A 26,146-nucleotide genomic window follows, 5' to 3' on the forward strand; every position below is an offset into this window, starting at 1 on the left:
TAATGCACTGCTTGTTCACCACTTTGAACTGCTTGCACTGCTCCTAAAACTGTACAACAGCTTGAAAATGAGAAACGGTGCACCCCTAGCCATCATAACTTATAAATTCCGGTGCTTAACAGTATAAAAAGTAACAAACTAGGCATTTTTATTGCATCCATTAACAACAATCTGTGCAATAAACAATACACAGCTACGTCGTGTACTTAAAATACAATATTACAATATACACATTACCTTATGAAAACCCTATTAAAGTCTTTGCTCATTTGTTACATTTTGTTGTTTGTCTGTTCGTGTAGCTTTAACTTTAAACAATAGAAGAGCAAATAACTAAATATTAAAATGGTATAAAACCAATTTTTTTTGCAATATCACAAATGACCCAACTTATCATGGTAAAATACGAAACAAATATGAGATATGGGGAATGGGGAATGGAGTAGAGTCATCCAATTACTTCTTCATCTTGTAGCCCGCGGGATAACCATAACTATCGGCCTCTGTAAAGAAATTAAAGTTGTAAGCTAACTTATGTTAGTGAGAAATAAGTATTGCTACTTACGTTGGTAATCCTTCAAGTAGCATTCGAAGAACTCGCCCAGCAGCTTGCCAGGTGGCAGCTCCCAAGTGGCAGTGCCTCCGTATTTGGGTGGCAAGGCACTTGCATCAATGTGTGAGGTCAAGGACTTCCAGTCCTTGCCATGGAAGAAGATCTGTAAATAATAAAGCAATATATAAATATAAAATTTCAATACTATATAATTTAATTTCTAACTATTTGATAATGCTTGTTAGTTGTGTATGTAATTTAAAATTAGCATCAAAAGTTTAATTAAATACTTACACGCTTGCGCAGCTTCTCGCGAATGAAAGGCTTGAATATGGCGAATAGCATGTTGAAAATATACGAGTTATTCACAATGTGAACACCCTTCAGACGCATACAGATGCAATCCTGTATATAGTCGAGCAGCATGGCAGCAAACGATGGTGTAAACTGTGTAATGTGGCTCAAAGGCAGACCTGTAACAAAGCAAAGCAGTAAATAGTTATATTAATGTGGTTTTGGGATCGTTATGTTAACTGCAAAGTGCGCGTAATAAAGCTAACTAGCGATCAAATGTCTTTGCTGACACTCTTACCTTCCATATCAATTATGACAACTGCACCACAGATCTGTGAGTACGGTTCCACCATAGAGCCCAGCACGGTAAGTTGAATGCCCCGGAATAGATCCACCAGCGGAACCTTCGATGGCTTCCATTTCTCTGCATGTACAAGTTAATGCATGTAATTGGCGATCAATTGTAAATGAATATGAATGAGTACTCACTGCCTGCCTCGAGCACAAGCAATCGACGTCCATGTTGATCCCTGCTGGGCAAGAGGTTAAGTACGTCGGCCTCGAATACGTTGCGCAACTTATCGGGCACAATATTCTCACAGGCCTGTCCGTACTTTAGCTTCATGTTGTAAAAGTTCTTCAACTGAAAAGAGAAAGTGAAATTGAATCTCTTGTGACTCGTCTTTGCGACTATACTACGTATTTGTCTGGCGACTTACTCGCTTCAGCGCACTGTCTGGATAGTAATGGCAAGGACGCAGGAACATCATCATGTACTCGTCGTCGAGTGGCAAGTTCAATTGCTTCTCATTCTGTATGAGTTCGCGCAGCTCCTTGATGGCCTGCTCCTTGATGCCTTCGACTTCGCGGAGCTCATCTTGTGCCTTCTTCAGAGCCCACTCTGGCGCCTGCTCTTTGTCCATGCGGATCACCGCTGAGCCGAGATCGATGTACGGCAATTGATTGTCATCGTAGCTAATACACTCCGCTTTGCCCATTTTGTTCCGTTCGAGCTGAGATCGAGATCAAGAATAAACACATTGATTTTTGTACAATTCACTAGGTCCGCTTTTTCAAGAGACTGCCTTAACACAACTGGGTTACTTCCGACGCGTTGCACGTTGGCAGCGGTTCAACGCCTTGGCCCAATGGTAAAACATGACTCAATGCTGATCTTCATTAATAAGCTTTAACAACGGAAGACGTTGCCGACAAAAACCAAAAAAACTCACACACTCGCACGCACATATGTACATAAATGTGAGTGAATAGCGGCAACAAGAGACACACAGCGGAAGGGAGTGAAACAGAAATAGAAATAGACAATGTTACCAAAACTGGTCACACAACGTCACCAGCCAAAATGCCGCTAAAGTTTCGTTAATACACTAACAAAGGGCACCTTCAAATGTGGAGCTCATTTGTTAAGTATACGTCAAGTAGGCCGACAGTTCTTGAATTTTAAAATGATTTTTAGTTCTAAAAACTGAGTACACAAATAAATCAACTAAAATTAAGTGTATTGAAACTGCGAAAATACTTTTTTTTACTTAAAAAACTTAGATTTACTCCCAATAGCTGAACAGTAGCAATTAAAATTAGGTACAGAATTAGTAGCAATTATAAACAGGTCATTACAGAATTTAATATTATTTAATTTTGATCTATACCTTACATTATTAATTAATGGAAATTTACGACAATAAAAAATGAACGAAACGGTAATTATTACTTTGCATATTAGCTTGCATACAATAATAACTAAAATATATTGAAGTAAATGACACTAATTAAAACGCAATGTTGTCAAATTGCAGAGCATTGAGGTGTCGGATGTCGAGCCTCTCCACTATTCGTCTTCATTATGTTGCCCGTTTTCGACTGTTGGCAGACGACTTGGCAACACCTTGGCTGATGGCTAATAAAACCGGGCTCAGCCAACTACGAGCATGACGTAGCGCTTTATGCTCTACACACCTGATTCACACGTAAAAAGCAACAGGTAATGACTGAAAAGCAGAGAGCAGAAAGAACTCCTAAACTGTAGCACCCAGATAAAGTCGCATTAACTGACCTGAAATTCAGTTAATAACTACGTGGCCAATAGAGCAATTAGTTTATTTATTTCTATTTTGTTGACTGACATTTTCAAGGTAAAAGTCAAGGCCAACACAGACAGCCAACTGAATCAATATTTAATTAAATTTTTGTTTTGGTTTTTATATATTTTTAGTACATGTCGCGTTGACCATTAAAATCGCTGACTGTTGACTGATTTTGCGGCATGGCTTTTTGTTTGCTTAACAGACGCAGACTGACAAGTTTCGTAAAAAAGTCTTTTGTAAATTGGATTTGTTCATTTTTTATACCCGCTACCCATAGGGTAGAAGGGTATTATAACTTTGTGCCGACAGGAAATGTATGTAACAGGTAGAAGGAGGCATCTCCGACCCTATAAAGTATATATATTCTTGATCAGCGTCAACAGCCGAGACGATCTAGCCATGTCCGTCTGTCCGTCTGTGTGTCTGTGTGTCTGTGTGTCTGTCCGTCTGTCCGTCCGTCCGTATGAACACCTAGATCTCAGAGACTATAAGAGATAGAGATATAATTTTTTTCGACAGCATTTGTTATGTTTGCACGCAGATCAAGTTTGACTCAAATTTTTGCCACGCCCACTTCCGCCCCCGCAAATCAAAAAAATCGAATAACAAGCGTAATTTTAAAGCTAAAGCTGCGAATTTTGGTATATACAATAATTACTATAGTAGTTATGATTCCTGAAAATTTGGTTGCGATCAGATAAAAATTGTCGAAGTTATTAAAGAAATACTTTTGTATGGTCAAAAACGCCTACTTACTAGGGCTCTTAGTTGCTTTGGCTGACAATCTGGCACATTGTGCCGTCTATGGTATATTTTGAATGGTGTGCTGTATCGATATACCAAATATACCATTTGGTATATTTTTAGTATATTTGCAGTATATTCGGTATATTTTGAGAATAATACCCCAAAATATATTGTTTTTAATCAAATTGGGTAGCGGGTATCTCACAGTCGAGTACACTCGACTGTAGCTTTCTTACTTGTTTTTTACTTTACTTTGACAACGAGTTCAACAGCCCATAAAGTTATGCGCATATATTAAGCATTGTGGTGCTATGGACCTTCCTTCAGATATTCCAAACTTCAACATACCATTCATAAAGCAAACAAGTAATGCATGCAACTAATTTTATTCGAGTTCAGCACTTGAATCGTGACACCAATTTAATTGCCAATTAGTCGCATGCAAAGTGTCACGTAATTTACAAAAACTTGACAGTAAAATTAAACTAATGATGCGCAGTTATAGTAAACGGAATAACATTTAAAATAAAAAAACAAAATTATTCTTCACATTAGATATATGTAAATAGTTAAGAGCTGTTACAAATTATCAAGCTGAAGCGAAAATAACAGGAAATTATTTTCCAGACAGGCTAAATACATCAATCAGTCGATCTCGATATGATCTTGATGAGATGTGTTAATGATAAGGAAAGAAACTAAATTAAACAAGATTAGCATGTCACTTCGAATTGTCGTCAAACCGGAACTGTAAACTTGCTAAAAGTTATAATTGGACAAGATATAATCGCGAAGAAGTGTTAAAGCTAATCAAACTACTTTCTAAATTGAATCTAATTAAATAATAACACAATTAAAAGTTAAAGGTCTCCAAAGAAATGAAAAGCTGAAGGATAAATGTTGATCAGCTGATCGACAAACTTATGCGATAAAATAACAATAACCCCATTATAGAAGTAGAAAAACATAGGATGCTAATTAGAATATCTATTGTTTTGAGTAGCAAATAAGGAAACAAGAATATATCACAGCCAAAACTGAACTTTGCGAATCGTATGCAAACAAATTGACAGCATTTAAATATTACTTTTTATTAATGAAATGCAGTTAGTTGAGCTAAAAAAAAAACTGTAGGTGGCTGGAGAGGCCATAAATGTGTATAAAAATAAAAGCAAAACCAAAAAATGAATCGCAATCACGTTCGGAACTAGGAAACCAGTTTAATTGTGTCTTAAATCATGTTTGCCAAATTAACCCATAAGAGGAGTTCAAAGGCCGCATCTGTCATTGAAAATTCAGATAAACCGGGTATCATTTTTTAAGAGTGGTCGTATTCCCTCCATAAATAAACAAACCAATTAACCAGTTTCCAGTTCTCATCAAGGTCGGCAGGAGATTGTATCACTTGTTTTATTTATAAACTATACTCGTAATTAGGCTGCACAACGTTTAATTCTGTATACATAATTCTGAATTGCATATAGCTCAACGACACAGGGAACGAGTATGTGGAATTTTACAGCACTTATAACTGACCTTGCTTGAATTTAATTTAATTTGCTTAAGGAGAGTCCAAGGAGACGATACTTGCTCTTGCCAATGATTCTTCACTGAATGACTGCTCTGCTATTACTAAGCTGTCCTCCAATAAATACGCGGATTATCTACAGTAGTCGACAACTAAATGCCAGTTACTATTTACGAGTTTATTTCTTATTTCAAAGTACTGATAACTGGTATCGGAGTACGATTAGTCGGCGACTTCTTCACATACATAAATACACAGATTTCTCAGATCCACTCGCCAATCTAAAACAATGCAATAAGTCGCAATTGATACTAGGGATGTGAGCGTGACTCTTTAGAGACAAAAGTTCCCTTGAACTATTCATCGATTAGCACCTAAAATGTCCACATATTTAATGGTGTACTTAGAAGGGGATTGCAAACAATGAAGTAGGCTTCGAGGTCGTCATTATTTCGCTTGATTTTCGCAGTATGCAACATATTTTATGGCATTACTACTCCTTCCATGCCCGCTATAATCTTCCCTTTGTGTGAACGACCTTCGCTTATTTGCAACTGTTTCAAAATATTTTTGTTCATTTCTGTTTGCCTCCATCAAATACTCAAATATGGCCTCGAATCTACTTAGTCTCGTAGTGCGCGTAATACAAGACATAATTGGTCATCGTATGTTACAGGGAAAACTCTCTTGTTCATACTCAATGATCTCATCAAAAAGGTTTCTATACACAAATATTATGTTATGCTAATTACGAAGCCAATCGCTGAGTTAACAAAAGTTCAAAATAAATAAAATATTTCATTTATTTGTTTTTACCGATATTTACTCAACTGTGGTCCCATCTCTGATCTACACAAAGCTTTTATATGACGAATACTTGAGTTTGAATAATAAATATGTAATTGCCCTGACTCCGTTCCCTTCAAGGAAGTTGAAAGTTTAATCGGGTGCTGTTGACAAACTCAACGACTTGTATATAAATTGCATTGTATATATAACATTGTGATTATCGCTTAGACACTCGCGTTCGCATTCGCATTTAGTATACTATAGCCGTTAAGCATTTGCCGAATAATTGATAGTAGGTGCCTGATTAGCACTGCGAAAAAAGACAATAAACACAAGCGAATTGCAATTGTTCAACCGAACTTCGAACTGAGCTAGTTGAATACAGCTGAAAAATCGCAGGCAAAAACGTGAAATGCTGCGCCCACTTTAAAATTGTTCAGGCAGTCAGGCATTAAATGTGGAATTAATTGAATGACTGCAAGTGGACCACACACTGAAACATGACAAAGCATTCGCTTAAGATGATTTTAAAAAAAATATTAATTCAATTTGGATAATAATAGTATTCGTATGCAAGTGGCAATGACTAGGCAGTAAGAAAAAAAAGCGTAAACGTAGTTCGAAGTCGCTGTCGCAGCCTTTGTTGCATTTTTGTTATGGACATATAAGTGTAAATTGCCCGCGCCCCAACCGTAAATGATCATTCATGGGATCGTAACGAGCTAATTGCCATAACAACAACATGTAAAGTACTTATACATGGCGAGTAATTACCGTAAACTGAGGGCTTGGCCAATGGCAAGTATCATGACAAATTGTGCGAATATTCGCATCCATAGAAAATATAACAAAAATTCAATTGATCAATCAGATAATGGGAAATGCAAATATGAGTCGCTTATTATCAACTACCAGGAATTCAAATTTCTGACAATAATATCACACTTCAAATGGTAAACAAAAGCTTTTGAAATAAGAGAGATTATTTGTATGCTATTCAATCATGGATAAAATGCTGATTTACTTTATTTATTGCTTACTTCAACAATTGTCATCTCATATAATATTATAAATTTCGTTCTAAGAAAATAAAACAAAATGATATCATTTCTGTATAACATTATTTCTGACTGCTAAAATTACCCAATGCGTTTTTTAATATTTATATATTTTTTTCAGAGAAGCGTAAGTGAGCTTGCCTCATTCTGTGATATCTAAAGTCCAAAGTACTTAATATCAGGTTTTATTATTTTCTCATGTAAACTACAATCAATCGTAAGCAACTATACTTAGTTAGGTTATATTTTTAACGTGAACTCAGATCAATGATCAACGCTTCTCAAATACTAATTAAAATAGTAAATAAAATTGACGAATAAAACCTTCTACTCAAGAAAACGGGATATCTTATATATCTTGGCAATTTTAAAAACTGAGCAGATTGTTTATCATCATAAGAAAGATGAGGCAACGATGACAACGGATTGACGTTCAGTCTAAAACTTTCAAGTCTGACATAAAAGCAGAGTCAGAATGAATTGACAAAGAAGGGAAATTAAAAGAAATATATGGGTTAGTTTTATATCTCGAATCAATAAAGTCCACTTATAATAAGCAAACACAATTCATTCGCCATAATAAGCGACAGCTGCAAAATTTCAGAATTGCAAAAGTATTTGCATAGAAACTCTATTGCATATATCAAACTTTTGGGCCGGCATAGAAATCGTGCTCTAGAATCGGCCGAAACCGGTTTTGAATTTGCTTAATAAGAAAACGCTAGTCGACGCCTTCGACTCAAGTACGGATTGGCAAATGAGTATATGATTATTTCTGTGTGCTTGTCTGTTTCTATGGGGTCTATCGATCTTATACAAATGCCAACATTTCAATAACTGCTTTTGTTCGATTTTTAACAGTTTTTTACAACTCCAACTGCATAGGCAAATGTGCTAAACATATCCAAAAAAAAAAAAGAAAAACAACAGCGGCTTAAGATGTCTAACTGGTTTCTATTCGATCCAACGAATTGTGTTCACTTTTTGGCGGTTTTTTATGAGGCTCGTAATACTCGATACGAATACGAAGTCGTCATCAAGGTCGCCAATTTTTTCAGAAGTTGTGTGGGTATTGTTAACATTACTATGGCGAGATAGAAGCCCAAATTGTTTAACCAAATTCACTAAAAGCGATATCCGACAACCAAGTCGAATGTCTATTATGGCATCGCACTTTTGGTGTCATTAGCACATTAAACTCGAGACTGCAGTCGGCAATATTTATAAGTCGCTGTCGTATGTAGATCCCATGAATCAGCATTTTAATAAAACCCTCACAATGAGAACTGCAAATTGTATGAAATCAAAATAAGTGCGTGTCAAGCTCAACAACCTTCAAATGACAGAGTGACAAAGCGCTCGACAGACCGACGGACAGACTGAAAGGCAGTCGGATAGACTCGCAGACAAGCGAATGGGCTGAGCAAAGAGACACCACAAATGATTCCCAAGCTAATTGATTGTTATGCTACATTTACCATATACATATATCGTACTTCCCTCCATATACGACAAAGTACGTTAATAATAATAATAATAATTTGCTTGAAAAATGTACAAGGCACACAATACTACTGTACTGTATATGTGACTATAAGTTTGCATATTACTCATCTTATTTACATTAAGATATTTTTGTAAATTCTGCAAGTAGTAAAAGTGAAAATACAAGATTATATAAACTTTGAAAATTTCCAACGTTTTATTTCATGTCAGTCCTATAAACAATACCACACCATTTACAATTTTTCTTTACTTTTTTCGCACACTTTACGATGGGCTCTAAAAATGCTGCAAACTCCCGTTGCAAAAAAAACACTTTCAAAACAAAGTTTGCCAACAAAAAAGAGAAATATTTCGAATAATAATTACACTTAGAGAAATTGCGCTCTGATATGCTTAAAAGCGAATTCAGATTAATAGAAATTTGATAAAAATGAAAAATACAAAAAGAAAAAGAGGAAAATAATAATTAAAATATAAACACGTTTTTCATTAAAGCGCAGCTTTACTGTTTTCACAGTGATATTATCGACAGCTCTGGAGATCATTGGATACAACATAAAAGGGAAGCGGCATTGCATTGTTCGAAAGCTGGGAGCAGAGAGGAAAACTGATCGAGCTGATTATGAATGGGCCCGCCAAGAGGTATATTGTATACTACGAGTATACACTATATGAGTAGATGGAATCGCTGACGAAATGCAGCAGCCGGAGCAACGGACGGTGGCAAGTGGTAATTGTTTTTATTGCCAATCCGCTCGAGCGGCACTTGAATGCCAGCCAAGATTGTCTGACTTATGGCTGTCTCTGGTGTGGCAGGTAGATACGCCAGACAAACGGACAGACGAACAGGCAAAGGCAGAAAGTGTGTCAACGCTGCCGCGCATGCGCATAACCAACAACAACAACAACAGAAACAACAACAGCTGCAACAACAAGACAATAATAGGAGTACTCAGAGGCAAGCCCGCAGTTAGCATATTACTTGGCTGACCTGTGTCTGCGATTGCAACTTACCACAATAATTACTTATAATGCGCACCCTGTTTACTTGCCAAAAAAATAATAAAAAATTGGCAATGTCAGTTGGCCAAAAAAGAGATTTCTTGTTTCACTTTATAGATGTATTTTGCAAGCGACCCACAAACACACACTTGTGACTTGTTCACAAAGGCAGCTTTTGCTTTAATTTATATTTGTGGCTTTTTGGTGGTGGTATTTGGGCAGGACGCGGCGAGGAGGCGAAGCGGGCGAAAAGGCGACGAAACACGACTGATGAATTTACAGCCAGTAAGAATGAATGGAATGCTAAAAGACGCGCGCGACGATTGAAATCGACGTCTAAATGGCAACGCGGCTCAAACGACTCTGAGCTGGAAGCTCGCTCGCTCGCTCATAAAATTAATTAACTGGCCAAGTCAAGCTTGACAACAAATATGTTAAAGAAGCAACAACGACAGCACAAACCGCCAGCACAACTACTCGACAACAACAACTACAACAGCCGACGGGCAGAAACAGTACTCCAATAATGACATCAAAAGCTCTGCTTACTCAATTGCTCTCTTTGTAGCGCTGCCAACTCGCTTGCGGTAAAAGCTTTGTTTAAAAAACTGCCACCACTAACCATACAAGGCATACGTCACTGCGTTCAGAGAAACGAGTTGTGAATCCAGAGCAACCCCGAAGAACGCTACAATGGGAACAGTACTGCCAACTTTTGACCAACTGTTTTTGACGGAAAGAATGGAGAAAAAAGCTTAAAAATATTATAAAAAAAATAAAAAAAAAAACTGAAAACAAATGTATGTATCATCGGCAGATATTTTATAGGCACTTTATATTCGACGCAGCATTTTCCCATCATTCGCAATCCGTTTCTCTCGCTGTTTACGCTGATTAAGAAAATATATACTTTAGAGATGCTTCCGTCTACCTGTAACATACATTTCCTGCCGTCACAAAGTTATAATACCCTTCTACCCTTTGGGTAGCGGGTATAAAAAGCCAGAATTCCCGCTTTTCACAATTTCCGCAATTCACAAATTTTTCCCGCAGTTAGCCTTCAAAAAAAGCCAGTTTTGACGGGCCAAATTGGCAGCACTGAATGGGAATCCCAGAGCGTTCGTCTCTTCTCACTCACCACAGACACAGGCGCATGAGCTTTTTCCACAAGTTTCACAAAGCGCTTTGCCTTTTTGTTTTGCTTTTGAATTTGTTGGTGTCTTGAAGCAAAGCTTTATGACTATCCACAGGGGATATAACGAAAAATGTGCAGTTCAGCAGCATACAAGAATTACTGAAGAGTATACTATATGTTTAAATCACGAAAATATTAATTTTTAATTGAAACATTCAATTATTCTCATTTAACAATTTGTTTATTGCTATTAAAAAAAATGTTATATTTAAAAAGTTGATTAATATATTATTTTATATTTGTTAGGGTATCCTTAATTCGACGTCCGCTGTGGGCATTTCTTTGTTTTTGTTTGCGTTTGTTTGACTTTGTTTTAATTTGCGTTCGCTTAACAATAAACTAACCGGTAATTATACGGTTCAGTGGGTATGTGATAAGGTGCTATCGATAGTGTTTAATCTATCAATAAGTAAATAAACTTTAGCTACCAGTGGGGGGCTTTTCTAGAGCGGACTTTGGGGTGCTTGAAACATATTTGCCAGCGATAAGTGGATTTAACCTTCTTCGTGGTTCTTTGTGCTGATTGCTGCATTTCTTCGACTTGTATGAATTTCTTACCTTTCTTTCGATTTCATAACTTCTCCAAGGCCATTTGGGTGAAGTTCAACGCTTTCGTTCTTGACTCTGCAATTTGTGCAACCATGCAGAAAAGCAAGAGATATACTCGGGCATTATTTGACTTATTTTTAAACAACTTTATCGGCTAATGTTGTTTTGTCAGTTATCTTAATTACGCCTCCTTGAAAATGGCAAAACAGTATGCCATAAAGATAGCCAAATAGCTTGCTGATTGATTACTAACACTATTACAGTAAACGGTGGTGGTCGAGGAATTCTAAGTCCCATATAAAATGGCCTCTTGCTTTAGCATTATTAATATTTCCAACTGTGATACGTACATATATTAGGAATCCGTTGTGGCTAAAGTAAATCCAACATTATCATTGAACCTTGTGCATCAAATTTAATTGCGAATTAACATACTTAGTAACATGTATAGTATGCCCGTGACTGTGCTCTGTATTATTGTATTCAACATATTTATTATTCAACAGAGAAGGTCAAACATAATTGCCGTATATGCATAACGCACTCTCGGACCTTTTCAATGGTCAATATGTAAAGATAAGTGTTGAAGTACTAAATTATTATCGAATTAGTTCAAAATACAAATGGAAATTGATTATTAACAAGTACTTATGTTAAAATTTTATAAATGTGTGAATTCATCCAAGTGTAAGCATCTTAGAGTATTACTCACCAGGGCTTCCCCAAAAAAAACAAAAATATTGCACTTCCGCCTAATGTGTTTAAGCACTTATAGTACATGTCTCATACACTTGGAGTACTCTAGTAACTAGATGTTTTACATGCCTCTCTGAGCTATAGAAATCGAGCTTGACACAGTTTAAACACTATGTAGTATTCAGTCAATCGTACAAAGATTCATTCTCACGTCATCGCTGCGAGGCACGTCCAAAGTTTATATTGATATCGACATGTGCAGCTCTACTTGATTTATACAATGTTAAGTCATTGATTAAACAATTCTAAAGTGTATTGCACTCTGCCTTTCTCGCTATACCTTTCGCTAATCGGATATTGACTCATTATCCCTTAATTGAGCATAAGTTGTGCACCTAATCCAAAGTTCATCATACGATTTCCGAATGTATTTCATTAACAATTCATCAAGAACTTGATTTAATAATACCGCTTGCAATTGTTTGCTTTATGAATGGGTGAAATTCCCGTTGAGTTCAATGTTCAATTTATATGGTATACGAAACAAAACAAAACAACTACATATTTGTGCTTGGCATAGTTTGCTACACATAGTTTATCTAAATGGGAACACATGCCTTAGACCCTGTAAACTATTACGCGTCACTGATAAGACACAATAAATATTATTCAGTATTTAACATTAGTAATATTTTTTTTATTTAATACAATTTATGGAATTTATTTAAATTAAATATAATTCATATTTCATAATTATTGAGCCTGATTGCTTAAAAATCTTCGAATATATATTAATCTGACTTTTGTTCGATGAAACTGAATTGTCATGAGTCTGGATCATAGCAACGTAAAACTGATCGTGATCGTTGACTGCTGTGTGAGCGAATCAATTGAAATGAATGCGTTAATTAATCGAATCAATGCAAAAAACAGACAAATTGCGCTGTGCCCGAGCGTTATCTGTTAACATATTTAAATAATCATTAACAACGACAAAACAGAAGTTCGATAGCAGTAATAAACGGCAACAAAAAAAAAGTAACAAATTAAGCACACTCAGCAACTAAACAATAACAACTCGAACAATATTGAATACAAAGAAGCAACAACAACCATAATAACGATGACAACAAAATCGAACCAAGTGCAAAGACTTGCCCTATGACTACACTACTTGACGGAACCCACATCCAGATACGTATACATCCAGATATTTAGACTCATGTAACACATTGTATGCATGTTTTTATAAGTATTTGTACAGATTATAACTGTATACAATAGTTGAAAAGAATTATGTTATTTTAGTGCGAGGCGTTTCCAGAGCACAAAGCGCACGTTTTGAAGCGCCTGTCAAATTCAATAATAATAAAAATTATATACTATAAATATAAAACCCGCTGAAACATTAACAATGATAACGGGGTGTGCACGCAAAACACACAAATTTATAGTGTATGAAATTTGCCCCAGACACCCATAAAAACAACTGTTTCATGCCACCTGATATATCCAATAATGAATAACCCAAAGACGGTCGAAAATTATGAAATCAACGAAAGTTTATCGTACTTCAATTCTTGAAGAAGCATTTCCGCATCTAGTACATACCCTGCAAATAGGTTAACTTAAGTTTATCAGTGGCATATCTTCATAAAATGTTATGGAGGATTACGTAAAACATGTGCAAAAAAATTTATACATTATCGGTAAATATCAAATATTATCTTATCATATCATAAAGGAACTGAGAGCTTTGAGGTATTGAATCTTTCCGCTTTCTTTCTTTAACTTTGCGATACTAAGGTATAAGATAGATACCATAAATACACTGTCATCCATGCTAAGAATTTATTAAATAAAATTAATAAAGAAAATATTTTTGAATTTTGAAATTGTTTTAAACTTAAAATTATTATTTAATAAATGAAAAAATAAATAAATAATTGTTTTTTTTAATCTTTAATAATATTAGTTCTGGTTACTAATTGAACGTCGAAACAAATCCAGTCTCCAAAGAGGGTATTTCCGAATGGAAGATAGAGAGTCGATATTTCACAAGCGCCGGCTGCAGTCAGCGTTGACGTCGCCGTCGCTGTTGACGTCGCCGTCGCAGTCACAATCGCTGCTTAGACACTTGTCGATCGCTTGGCAGCTTGGTTGCTGATATTGATAAGGACTATCGTTCAAGAATGGAAGCAGAAGCGAAGGCGGACGTGCACGTGGACGGGGTGGGGGACGGGGTGAGGCGTGCGGGAAAGCGGCTATTCGACATGAAAATGAATACACGATAATAAACTGAAATTTTCGGCGTTTTCTTATCATCCAAAGAAATTGTTTAACTTGGACTTTAGTCGGAGAAGTAAACCGAAAACCCGAATATCATTCGTCGTCGTCGTCGTCGTAGATTGTATGAGTGTTTCTACGCTATATTATTGGGTTCCCGGCAGCTACGACAACTACTTACACATACTACACTATATGGTTTATCGCTGTCAATGTGTTTGGCCTTTGTGAGTTGCTTTTGTAGTTTTGTCTTTTTGTTTTTTGACTCAACTTTGCAAAGTTGACAATTATGGCGACGCTCTGGTTGCCCCGGTTTGTCCGGGGTTCAAGACTGGACGCCTCCCGTGTAAACCAACAAACGCAACCCAACCCAACCCAGCGCAATTATCACAATGGATCGCCATGATCACGATGACGCGACAACAGAGCACGACCCAGGTACACGAATGCAGCATGAAGGGCCGACCTTTCTCGAGGGCGTAAGGTGATTGACAGCGGTGCTTATTTTTTGGTTCGGGTTGCCCGAAAATATAAACATTATGTTGTATCTTCTGCGGTTATGTTGATTCAGATTCAACCGCGATTGAGACAGAAATTTCTTCTAATCTTTAAAACCGAGTCATTTCCAAGACGAAACGACTGCGACGTCAACAGCGACGACGGCGTCGACTGCGGCTGCGACTGTGACTGCGACTGTGATCGGAGTGCTGCCTTCGTACTTGTATTTGTATTTGTATTTATAATTGTAATTGTAGTTGTAGTATTTGCGATAGCCGTTGCCGTCGATCGTCGTCGCCTGCGTCGACGACGTTGTTATGCATATAGACGTAAAGCGTTCAGTCGTAAGGGTTTTTGAAAAGCAAAATTCAGTTGGTATAAAACACACGAGTCGTGAGCAGGCAGAGCCAGAACGCGATTGAAATCCGTTAGAGCTACAGAAAATATATAAAATATAAGTACACAAACAGGAACAAATATCATACTTGTTGCCGTTGCACATCTCTCACGCCCATAGGTAAATAATACTCGTCAAAGGCATGACTTATTACACGAAATTACTGCAAACAACATTTCGAAAGTTGCGTTTGTGCTTACGGCTTAATTCGATGCCAATTTTCGGAACTTTAAATTGCTTAAAAGTGTTCGGGAAAACAAATTTGAAACAATAAAACAATGATGTGGAGCTAACTAATTGAAACGCATTCTGTTACACGCAGGCTTTACTCATTTGCATTCCACACAAAATGGCCACTGTCGATATCAGCGAGGAGGCCTTCCACCTCCGCGTGGGTTACCTCAAACCGGAAACTCTCGAAATTGCTCGCACGGAACTCCGCGAAACGGAGGAGGTGAAGGCTGAGGCCATCCTCAAGCTGCGTGAACTACTTAAAGCGACGCCAGAGATCAACTACAAGGACGACGATGCGTTCCTCACCGTTTTCCTGCGCGCCGCCCACTTCTATCCGGAGAGCGCATTGGAAAAGGTTCGTACATAAGATTGATAATAATATAAAATAATAATCTGTTTGTGAGGTTTAATAGACGTTCCATCATTTGCAACTTACAAGAATATAGTTATTAATTATATAAACTAGTTATTCATAATAATCACATATTTGATATTAGTTTATTTGCATTAACCACAATGTAATTATGTAATAATGATTCAGAAGTTTTCTCATTTTACATTCCTTCACATTTCCATGCTAACTACATCCATCAAAGGAAACTGAAATTGGTTGCGGTTTTAGAAAATGGTTCCCAGTCAGACTTTAATTGTTGTTACCTAAGCTAAAGGGAATGCATCGTCTTGATATACACAACATTGCAGGCTATTCCTATTTGACTATAATACAATAGTGACTAGACAGATCACACTAATCTAAACACAATTTCCATTGCATCCACACAAACACACACTCCACCCACATAACAATATGTATGTATAGAAAACATTCGATTGCCTTATCGGCCTGCAGTTCACCTTATGATCCCAAATAAGACATATTGACAGCACTTGTTTGCAGTATCAGGCCGGGTCTTCAACCTGCTGGCTGACTCAAAAAATAAGAAAAGACAAAATGAAATGAAAATAACTGCAAAGGAATCGTTCGAATGAGCGCAGCAGCAATTGTCGCCAGGCCGATTACAGTTTGTCGAACGTACGATTCCCGTCGATTGCGATTCTCGTATTGATAGGCTTTTGAACTCGCTGACACACAGATACACACATACAAACAAAACTCTCTCCAACAAAAACATAAACCTAAAACACTTGCGATAAGCAGACTCCCATTCAATACATATAGTACTAGACTATGTATAACTAGGCGTATACATAATGTTTAAGGCTGCTGCTGCTTCGGTTGCTTCTGCGGCTGTTGACCATGACGTGGCTTATGGGAGCTACTCGTACTTATAAAATGCGATCATAAACCTTTTTATCATGGCATAAGTTTCATGTTTACGACACGTCCAATGGTCAGGTGGAAACAGTCCTTATCACAAATTGAAAAGTTAGCGGCTCGTAAATTAACCACCATGTTTTTTGCAGATGAAAAGCATCGCCAACTTCCGCAAGGAATACGCCAGCTTGGTGCACGGCCTTCAGGTGGAGCAGGTGAAGGAGCGCTTCATCAAGGGCAGCATCATCAATGTGGTGAAGAACTGCGATCAGAAGGGACGACGCATGCTCATCGTCAACTGTGGCAAATTGTGGGATCCCGCTTTTGTGCCCAGCGATGAGATGTTCCGCATGCTGTACATGGTGCACATTGCCGCCCAGCTGGAGGAGGAGACTCAAGTGCGTGGCGTTGTCTGCATCATGGACTTCGATGGCTTGGCCATGAAACAGGTGAAGGCTCTGTCGCCTGCATTCTCCAAGCGTCTGCTCACCTTCATCCAGGAGGCAATGCCGCTGCGCATGAAGGAGGTGCACTTTGTCAAGCAGCCCTTCATCTTCAACATGGTCTGGACGCTCTTCAAGCCTTTCGTCAAGGAGAAGCTGAACAAGCGCGTAAGTTTGCCACGCTCAGTTAACAACCTTACGCTCTTTTTTAAACTCTCTCTTTCTCTCTATATAATTAGATGCACTTCCATGGCAGCGATATGAAATCCCTGCACAAGTTCATCGATCCCTCGGTGCTGCCTGCCAACTACAAGGGCACATTGCCTGCCATCGATTACGGCGGTGCTGAGTGGTTCCCTGCTCTCGAACAACAATCGGAGTATGTGAACACCTGGAGCGAATTGGGCCCAGCCAAGTGGTAGAGACGTTAACCAAGGGCAGCCAGCCCAACATAAATTAATGTACGCTTATGTTACGTTTGCCTAAGTTTAAATACATTCTTGATTAGTTTTTAGCACTTGATAATAAACTAGTTACATAATACAAAAACCATAAATATTGCGTTTGAATATATTCTTCAATTGGTCAAAATTTTTCCGCTTCTTGCCGACACTAATTGCATAAAAATATTTATAAATAACTAATTTTAATTCTTCAAACACCTGCGCACAATCAAAAAATTTATCTAATCCATAATTCACACTTGTTCAAGGGCATGATGAAGCTAAATTCATGATATTCATGATATGCCAGGCACTTTTCCTTTTTATATCGACAATAATTAATTGATTTTACTACATCAAAGTTGTAACATGATTGATACGATATCTAGATAACATTTAGAACCAAGTCGAGGTATAAATTTAAAATAGATTACATTGTAATTTGTTTATTCAACAGTTTTTGGGGTATTGCAATGTTCCTCTAAGATAATATGAAGTGTCACATACAAAATTATTAGTCAACAAAAATTTTAACGGCTGCTTAAGCGGTGTGTTTTGTGTTATAAATGGGATTTGAGTTTCTGATTTGAGTTGTATTTCGTTGGCGTGTCGAGTATGTAAATAATATCGATTATTATTATGTACGATCAATTTTACTACATTACACATTATTATTTATGTTTCATAGATTTAAAAACCAAGTTAGTGCCAAATCGACTCTAAAACGCACAACGTGGATTCTTATAGGGACAGCAAGCCAATTTTAAAATAATAATATACAATATTTTATATATAACATCGAAAGTGCAGACGTTATATGAACCAGGAGCTATTATGCTTGGCAGCAGCAGAATGGCGTGTTGACAAGAGCAAATGCCACTCTCCAGAGTGTGGCTTCACTCTTTCCTAGCTATCTGATCCGCATTGAGGTGATTCATTTACAGTATCATTGTCTGTGGATCCTCCATGAATTCACGGAAGTGTTTCAGCCAAACGGCAGCCACGGCACCATCGACCACTCTATGATCAGCGCTCAGCGTAACGGTCAGAACATTAACTTCCCTGAAGCTATAAAATAAAACAAACGATATAATAATAATAAACTGCCAAAAAATAAGAGTTGCAGTTACCCTTTGAGGCTGTCGGGATCCGCCACGAGCTTTTTCGTTGTGGTGCCAATGGCCAAGATGCAGGATTGCGGGGGGTTGATAACAGCGCAGAATTGGTTGACACCTTAAAGTCGTTTAGAATGCATTAGTCACCTGACTTTTACACTAATAATCTATGGTTGCTTACCAAACATGCCCAAGTTAGAAATGGAGATGGTGCCACCCTGGAATTCATGTGGCTGCAGCTTGTTATCACGCGCCTTGCCGGCCAGCTCCTTGACGCTCTTCGAGATTTCTACGACACCCTTGCGATCGGCACTGAAGACAATGGGAGTGATGAGGCCCTTGTCTGTGGATACGGCCACTGAGACATCGACATCGCTGTATTCCCGGATGAAAGTATCCATCCACGCCGAGTTTGCTTCGGGCACCTTGCGGCAAGCTGTTGCCACTGCCTTGATAATGAAGTCATTGACGGAAACACGAACGCCTTCCTTCTCGTACTTCTTGTTCACATTGGCGCGCAGCTTCAATAGCTGCAAGAAAAAGATGAGTGAATAGAAAATGTTAAATGACGATCTTTAGTGATACCTGCTAACCGACACTTACCTTATCGACTTCGCATTCGACAGTAACGTAATAGTGTGGCAGATTTTGCTTAGACTCGAGCAGGCGTTTGGCAATCACTGAACGCATGGTGGTCAGTGGGATGTCCTTGAAGGCAGCAGGAGCTCCTGGCTTCGCAGCGGCGGCGGCGGGGGCTGGTTTTGGTTGTGCGGCTGCAAGATCACCAGATTTAAGTGAGCCATGGACACCAGAACCTTTGCCTGCACAAAAGTTTGGGATATTAGTAACGCACAAGAACGATGGAGCATTAGTGATGGCAGTGTTGCATGCACACAGCAGGATATGGGGATTAGTGATAACAACCTTGTAAGCGCATCTGTCGAGTTTCGGCTAATTTCTTGGCCATGGGACTAGCATAGACGCGACCGCCACTTGGGGGTGCTGGACTACCTGCTGGTGCGGCAGCTGGTGGTGGCGGTGGTGGTGGTGCAACTGCGGCGGCAACTGGGGCAGCGGCCACAGGGGCTGGTGGGGGTGGAGCAGCGGCTGCTGGTGCAGCAGCTGGTGCACTTCCGGTATCCTGGAAATCTTTAAAGGCAGCTACGCTTTCTGCGTCGGGCACAATGATGCAAACCAATTGACCAATCGGCACGTCCTTACTGCCACCGGGAACCAATATCTTGGCCAGATAACCTTCCTCTGGGGTCTCAAAGCCCATGGTAGCCTTATCAGTTTCAATCTCGCACAGCAGATCGCCTGCAAAACAGTAAAACAGTCATTAAACAAGGCATATAAATCAAAATGAACTGCTTACCTTCGTTGAGCTTGTCGCCTTCCTTCTTCTCCCAACTGACAATGGAGCCGCGTTCCATTGTGGGTGACAGAGCGGGCAGAGGTACGCGTATGTGCTCCGGCAGGCTGGCGTAGGAACGCGCAAAGTTGTAGCCCCATGTCGACAGCACTTGGGGTTTGCTAAGGATCGGTTTGTTCAACGTTGAGCTGCAATCAGCAAAATGACAATTTGTACTGCTAAAGTAATTGATGAATCGGTAGACAGATCAGCTGACAGCAAGCTGTTTTGCTGATGTTGCTATCACTGTTAATGTTATCGATAACACGCACACACAAAATGTAAACAATTGCAGTTGATTTACCAATCAGAATTATGTTAGACAAAATATCACACATGCCGCGCTTATCAACGGAACGCTAATGTTAATCAGAGCCATCATGCGACGCTGATTTGATAATCACGCACTGGACACACGCATACACGCACGCTACTTGCTGCCACCTGCTGCTGCCGCCGCCGCCGCCACTCGCTACCCTGCTGCCCACATTGATTGGGGTGGCAAATGCAGCCTCTGGCATTTGCAATATTACACAACACACAAGTTTCTAACCTCAACGCTGTGCAGCAATCAATTTATCTTCGCTGTCAGCACATCCTACCTGTTTGCCTGTAGATGACAGGTATTGCTCAGAGCACGCACTCCATAGTTGGCCCCACGTCGCACAGCCTGAGACCGGAGGAAGACAGCGCGTAGAGCGCCGAGTTCTTTTCGTGTCGTACTCAATGAACGCAACATTCTCGTCTTTCTATAATTTATTCGATGTCTTCTATCGTGGAATTATCTGTCGCCTGGACGCGCTTAAATGATACCAACGAGTTTAAATTAATATCGCGAATGCGTTTTCGTAATTTGGATAAGTAAATCGAATCGAATTATAAGTCGAAAAGTTTTAAACCGAAGGTTTGCAAGCAGCCGACCTTATTTAACGCCACTAGGTCACGACTTACTACGTCAAACAACTCTGTTCATTTGCTTTGCAGCCCTTTAAATAGTTTACAGATATGCTCCTCTCGATTGCCATAACAACATTGCCGCTCCTCACTAAGCGATATGCGTTTCGATTAACCGCAGTTTCGCCTGATTATCATGTATTAAATTGCTTATTCTTCTTTATTGAAATTATGTTAAGCGTTTATTGATATTGTATAAAAAGATATTGTAAAAAAAAGAAAAGTAGCTGCCGCCTACGTTTTGAAGATGACAATTAATTCTGAAAAAATGTTATTAACAGCACTTTTAACAGCATCTGTACATAGTCTGCTAGCATGGCGTTATCTATTGCTATCAATACAAGCCAAAGCCAAATATATATTTGAAACATTCATATTAGGGTTAAACTAAAGAATTTGTGTTAACCGTATTAGTATTAGAATAACTAAAGAATAAAAAAAAAGTTGATTGCTGATCAGGTTCCACCGAGATTTGAACTCGGATCGCAGGATTCAGAGTCCTGAGTGCTAACCATTACACCATGGAACCACATGCTAGCTTGTCATCCAGAAATATATAAAGTGTAACACAGCATTGATTTGCTATCTACAATTTCAATAGACCTACGTAAAATGCGTAAAAGAGAAAGTTTTCGCATGTAAAAAAAGAATATAAGAATCTGCAACTTCACTTTACTAACATTTCAACTCTAATATTTAAATTATTGATTTTCGTAGAAATTACTATTACAATTTGGCATTCAAAAATTATTAAATGTTGTTAAATATAATAATTGAAATACACAATTAAAAAAAAAGTATTTATAATATTGCAAATTGAATAGTATTATTGTTCACATCACCCGGCGTTGAACCCAGTACCTTAAGACTCACATATATACATATGTATTACATATTATGTAAGTCTCTTTCACAATGCGTTGAAATTGTAAATAATTTAAGAATACAATTAAGCTATGCCATTTTATACACTATCCTACACTATCATAATCACCATAATGAAAAATCAATGACCATTTGAAGTTTTAAACACATTTTATTGATTTTTTTTGAATTTTTCATAAGCATTTATTACTAAAAATCCTAATTAGAATTGCCAGCGCGCGTTTGTTTCCATGTCCATTATCACGAATCCATTTGCGGGTCACAGTCACAGTCACAGTAATTGCCGTCAGTTATCGTAGTGAGAATAAGCCGTTAGCACTTAGCCGTAGTACGAGTATGGCGAGTAGGCAGAGTATGCAGAGTAAGCATAGGGGCTGGCACCATAGTAGAACTGTGGGGCTGGCTCAGGGCTGGCGATGGGCACGGGAACGGGGGCGGCACGGGGAGCTGGAGCTGGTGCTGGCACGGCGAGGGCAACAGCGAAGAGAGCGGCGAAGAAGACAACGAGCTGACGGAAAGAGATAGTGAATTAAAGCCCGACTCTTTTCTTGAATTTTCGTATCCTTGCGAACACTTACCAGCTTGAACATTTTGGTAGTTATTTGGGGTTTTGGTTGTTGTTATTGAAACAATTGCACTTGATGTTTTGATACTGTTTGAGCAGAGACGCCGGCTATTTATACTCTAAACTGATGCTCATGACTTATTTATGATGACCAACCGACGAAAATCGACATCGCAATTTCGACTTTTGTTCACATTTATAATACTTCTAATTGGTTGTCCCAAAATTCGCATACCCTTCGCACAGAGTACTCTCACTTTCTCGATAGGTGTGTGACAAATTGAAAAAAACTAGTTTGCGTGAGTGTATTAAATGTTCTGCATGCGTTGAATATATCTCACTTTTTGTTTTGATAGTTTTGTCAGCCGGGCAGAACAGCAGAACAGTAAGTATCTCTCGCATTCTAATGACTTCTTATCGCCAACTCATGATTTGGCAACTATGGTATACGAATAAGTATCAGCATTCACTTCTCCACAATCGAGTACTCATCTGTGTATTGGTGTTCACTCTTTTGTATTGTGAACTGACCTTCAAAGTGATTACTGTTTTTTTGTTTGGTACTTGCGATCAGACACAATTTCGCTATGCGAATTGCATGTTAATTGGCAAAGGCTTATTTCACTCTTATTTCACTCGCCACATTTCGAAGACATTAAAGTGATAAATGATTGAACGTACGAATTTCAAATTGCGAATCAAAACAGAAGCTCAAATAATTCCAGAATAGAAAAAGTTTGCAATAGAAAATAAAAGGGAATATCGTAAGCACTTGGTGAACTCATTGCTCACTTTAATTATTTAATTACCTCTATTGAAATGCGGTGAAAAAATATTAAGTGTTTTTACTACGCAGTTAATTTAGCATCTTATTGAAAACAGTGCACGTTGATGGTTTAATATATATTAATATAATATAATTAATATAATAATATAATTATAATTATATCAAACTAATTTTCCGTAATAAACCGTATTAAATGATTTTCAAAAATAAATATTAAAAAATAAACTAAGCTTTTAATGAAAACATGAAAAAATCGCTATAAAATAATTAACCACTTAAAAACCTTTTTTCTGTAATTAAATAAAGACTTATTAAGTGGAATATCTAAAAATGCTTTTCTAATGAATACAATAAATTTAATATTTCAATTGATTATTTAATAAACCAGTTATTTTATTTGAAATTTAACGGTCTCCAGCTTTCGGAGAGAAAAGGATAACTTATACTATAATTCCCTTTCAAGTGTAACCCTTGAAGAATACTTTAAAATGATATTCCTGTCACATCAAGTAGGTTATACTTAGGCAGAAAATGAAGGAAATATGGGATATGCATTTTCTGAATACAAGAATAAGTGCCTAAGGGAAAGCGTGTGGGAAATAGATAATTTAGGTCGCGTTTTGCCAGTAAATGATTTGCTGATTTTGTCATAAAATAATAACAAACTGTGGCATCAATCAAAACCCAGCAAATTACACTCATAACGAGAAAAATATGAGAACTCGCAGCAAGTGAGTTGACAAACAAAAAAAAACAGAGAAGATTGGAAATGACGACGTCGCTCCATATCAATTGTGCAATGGAGCCGGATTAAGAAACAATATATATTTTTTTGTTTTTGGCACAAAGCACCCGCGGGGCTTATATGTTCTTTATATGTATATATACATATATATTTGTATTTTTTTTATATATACATATATATTTTTTTTTTTTTATATTTGTATTTTTTTTACTTTTTTTACCAAACGATTCGCATATGGAGCGACATGCTCACATTCGCATGGCTATTAGTGAGTCGTTAGAGCAAAAAATTGAAGCTATAACTCGTCTAACGAATGCAGATTGAATATTAAGAGGCAACAAGGCGACATTGCAACGATGCGATGATGACGCCACACAATGGGTTGAGGGAGGCCTGCAGGTTGGAGGGTGGAGGGCGGAGGATGGAGGTGGGAGAGGAGGAGACAGCTAAGCAGCTTATCGCCGTCTCCCGATTACCGTGTGCTAATGACGCTGGCGATGATGTCAAAATGGGAATTGGGAATGTCGCTGCCATTCACTTTGTCAGTGGGTCGCTTATAAAAGCCAGAATTCGATCAAACATCAACTGCAGTTTGATTCTGTGTGCGTTCCAAGTCGATAGCTCAGAAATCTTCCCATCACCATGTTGAAGCTGGTAAGGAAACAACGCATTCATCAAGTCGCAATCACCACGATTATCTACGGTTTATCCACAATTTGGTTTTTTTTTTAGGTATTCCTTTTGCTCGCCGCTTTGTTGGCTTTGGCTGTGGCTGTGCCTGCTCCAGTTCCCGGACCGAATCCCGCTCCCAGTCCACAATTCTTTTACTCCGCTGGCTACCCGGCTGTGGGTTATGCCTCGCCATATGTCTACTATGGTTAATGGTCGATCATAAAACGTTGATAATAAAACACATTGATTGCATTTCAAAAAAACAAGCTCTCCACAAGTTTATTTATTTGTTCAAAATCTACACCGTGTTATCGGAACACATTGACCACTCAGATCAACACAACTGCAATGGGAGCCAAGGGTAATTGATTTCTCGCTATTATCCAGGTTAGTCGCGTAGCGTGCAGTTACACATAATAGGTTCAATAGGATGAGCCAGAGCGGGTACCTCCACTTTAAATGCATTCCGAATGTGCAATGTTTACAGCGCGATTCTTTGTGTTGCTCTCCGCTGCGTAGCCTTGATTGGGAAAACAACATTGCCGATAATGAGATAAGAGTGCAATGTTTTATATATTGCTCTTATATAGAACACATCGGGTTATCAGCAGTCATTCACTTAAATTCCGGTTAGTAAACATAAAAATATTCAAAAATTAATGAAATTGCCCTCACAATAATATCGAAATTTTCGATAAATTACACCAACGATCATAGCGCACTCTACCGAAAGAATCTGGAACTACGCGATGTTGGAACTTTTTGAAATGGCGCCATCTGGAGCGGTATAAATGTCATCGATAAATTTGCCCGATAATACGGTTAAAAATAAAAAACTTATTGATTATATTCGAAATATACATAATAGTTTAATTTTTTATTCATTTTTCATGCATTTATCCGCACATAGCTCTAGGCATACATATCCCATTTACATGACAAATACAAGATGTTCCTAGGGCAATAGGTATTCCTTGCTCCGCACTTTGGCGACAGAATAGGGTTAATATGATCATAAAAAGCAATAATCGTGACCACTTAATAAACATTATGAATGTTGTATTCAAAACAAATCTTGTACTACTCTAAGCGAAATCGAATAGCGATTGAGTATTTATAGTGTTGTCGGAAAGCATGAGCATGATAAGGCAAGTGCAAAAACTTTGAGCCGATTAAAAAGCTCTCATTAGTAATTGTAATACAATTTACTGTATTTTACATGCGTCTGTATGGAACTACTTATCAAATTGCAAAAAACGTTTTAGCGTCATCTATTGTACAATTTTCGAACTACACTTTCAGCGCCATCTATTTGTTGTTGAACGCAAAGTGTTCTACAATTCACAATTATGACACTAAAACTTGGTGTTCTACAATTCACAATTATGGCACTAAAACTTGGTGTTATACAGC

General features: G+C 38.0%; 5 protein-coding genes, 1 long non-coding RNA gene and 1 other non-coding gene across 10 annotated transcripts in view; 3 read left to right on the forward strand and 4 right to left on the reverse strand.

Moving 5' to 3' along the window:
* Positions 1-115: 115 nt before the first annotated feature.
* Positions 116-10,001, reverse strand: LOC133850116 (alpha-tocopherol transfer protein-like). Its single transcript, XM_062286110.1, has 7 exons — positions 9,595-10,001; positions 1,567-1,860; positions 1,337-1,490; positions 1,146-1,271; positions 848-1,026; positions 566-716; positions 116-503 (listed from the first exon to the last, which is right to left on the reverse strand). The coding sequence occupies exons 2-7, from the start codon at positions 1,843-1,845 to the stop codon at positions 457-459; spliced, it is 936 nt and encodes a 311-aa protein (XP_062142094.1). The 5' UTR covers positions 1,846-1,860; positions 9,595-10,001; the 3' UTR covers positions 116-456.
* On the forward strand, positions 7,213-9,897 carry LOC133850145 (uncharacterized). Its single transcript, XR_009895588.1, has 2 exons — positions 7,213-8,905; positions 9,098-9,897. It is a non-coding gene; the product is annotated as an uncharacterized LOC133850145 (long non-coding RNA).
* Positions 10,002-15,168: 5,167 nt separating the features above from the next.
* On the forward strand, positions 15,169-17,712 carry LOC133836980 (retinaldehyde-binding protein 1). The gene is made up of 4 exons (XM_062267624.1): positions 15,169-15,323; positions 15,526-15,792; positions 16,863-17,324; positions 17,396-17,712. The coding sequence occupies exons 2-4, from the start codon at positions 15,553-15,555 to the stop codon at positions 17,576-17,578; spliced, it is 885 nt and encodes a 294-aa protein (XP_062123608.1). The 5' UTR covers positions 15,169-15,323; positions 15,526-15,552; the 3' UTR covers positions 17,579-17,712.
* Positions 17,713-18,014: 302 nt separating this feature from the next.
* On the reverse strand, positions 18,015-21,072 carry LOC133836962 (dihydrolipoyllysine-residue acetyltransferase component of pyruvate dehydrogenase complex, mitochondrial). 3 transcript variants are annotated; one of them, XM_062267612.1, is made up of 7 exons: positions 20,728-21,072; positions 20,090-20,274; positions 19,726-20,031; positions 19,318-19,487; positions 18,896-19,244; positions 18,730-18,832; positions 18,015-18,667 (listed from the first exon to the last, which is right to left on the reverse strand). In XM_062267612.1, the coding sequence occupies exons 1-7, from the start codon at positions 20,862-20,864 to the stop codon at positions 18,538-18,540; spliced, it is 1,380 nt and encodes a 459-aa protein (XP_062123596.1). In that variant the 5' UTR covers positions 20,865-21,072; the 3' UTR covers positions 18,015-18,537. The 3 variants fall into 3 exon arrangements, with proteins under 3 accessions (XP_062123596.1, XP_062123588.1, XP_062123581.1); XM_062267604.1 differs by having other exon boundaries at positions 19,639-20,031; XM_062267597.1 differs by having other exon boundaries at positions 19,318-19,535; positions 19,639-20,031; positions 20,728-21,071.
* Positions 21,073-21,536: 464 nt separating this feature from the next.
* Positions 21,537-21,608, reverse strand: Trnaq-cug (transfer RNA glutamine (anticodon CUG)). The gene has a single exon. It is a non-coding gene; the product is annotated as a tRNA-Gln (tRNA).
* A 487-nt stretch (positions 21,609-22,095) lies between these two features.
* Positions 22,096-22,657, reverse strand: LOC133843300 (neuropeptide-like 4). The gene is made up of 2 exons (XM_062276805.1): positions 22,543-22,657; positions 22,096-22,472 (listed from the first exon to the last, which is right to left on the reverse strand). Exons 1-2 carry the CDS (start codon positions 22,552-22,554, stop codon positions 22,284-22,286), a joined length of 201 nt encoding a protein of 66 aa, XP_062132789.1. The 5' UTR covers positions 22,555-22,657; the 3' UTR covers positions 22,096-22,283.
* Positions 22,658-24,609: 1,952 nt separating this feature from the next.
* The window catches only part of LOC133836007 (neuropeptide-like 4), a 135,485-nt gene continuing 133,948 nt past the window's right edge, over positions 24,610-26,146 (forward strand). Inside the window, exons 1-2 of one of the 2 annotated variants that reach the window (XM_062266269.1) lie at positions 24,610-24,715; positions 24,794-24,947. In XM_062266269.1, coding sequence (XP_062122253.1) covers positions 24,704-24,715; positions 24,794-24,943 — 162 coding nt within the window. In that variant the 5' untranslated portion in view covers positions 24,610-24,703 and the 3' untranslated portion in view covers positions 24,944-24,947. Of the gene's footprint in view, positions 24,716-24,793; positions 25,000-26,146 lie in introns of those variants that run through there. The other variant, XM_062266259.1, reaches the window with a different exon arrangement.

The sequence above is a fragment of the Drosophila sulfurigaster genome, chromosome 2L, assembly GCF_023558435.1.
Source record: "Drosophila sulfurigaster albostrigata strain 15112-1811.04 chromosome 2L, ASM2355843v2, whole genome shotgun sequence".
Lineage (NCBI taxonomy): Eukaryota > Metazoa > Arthropoda > Insecta > Diptera > Drosophilidae > Drosophila > Drosophila sulfurigaster.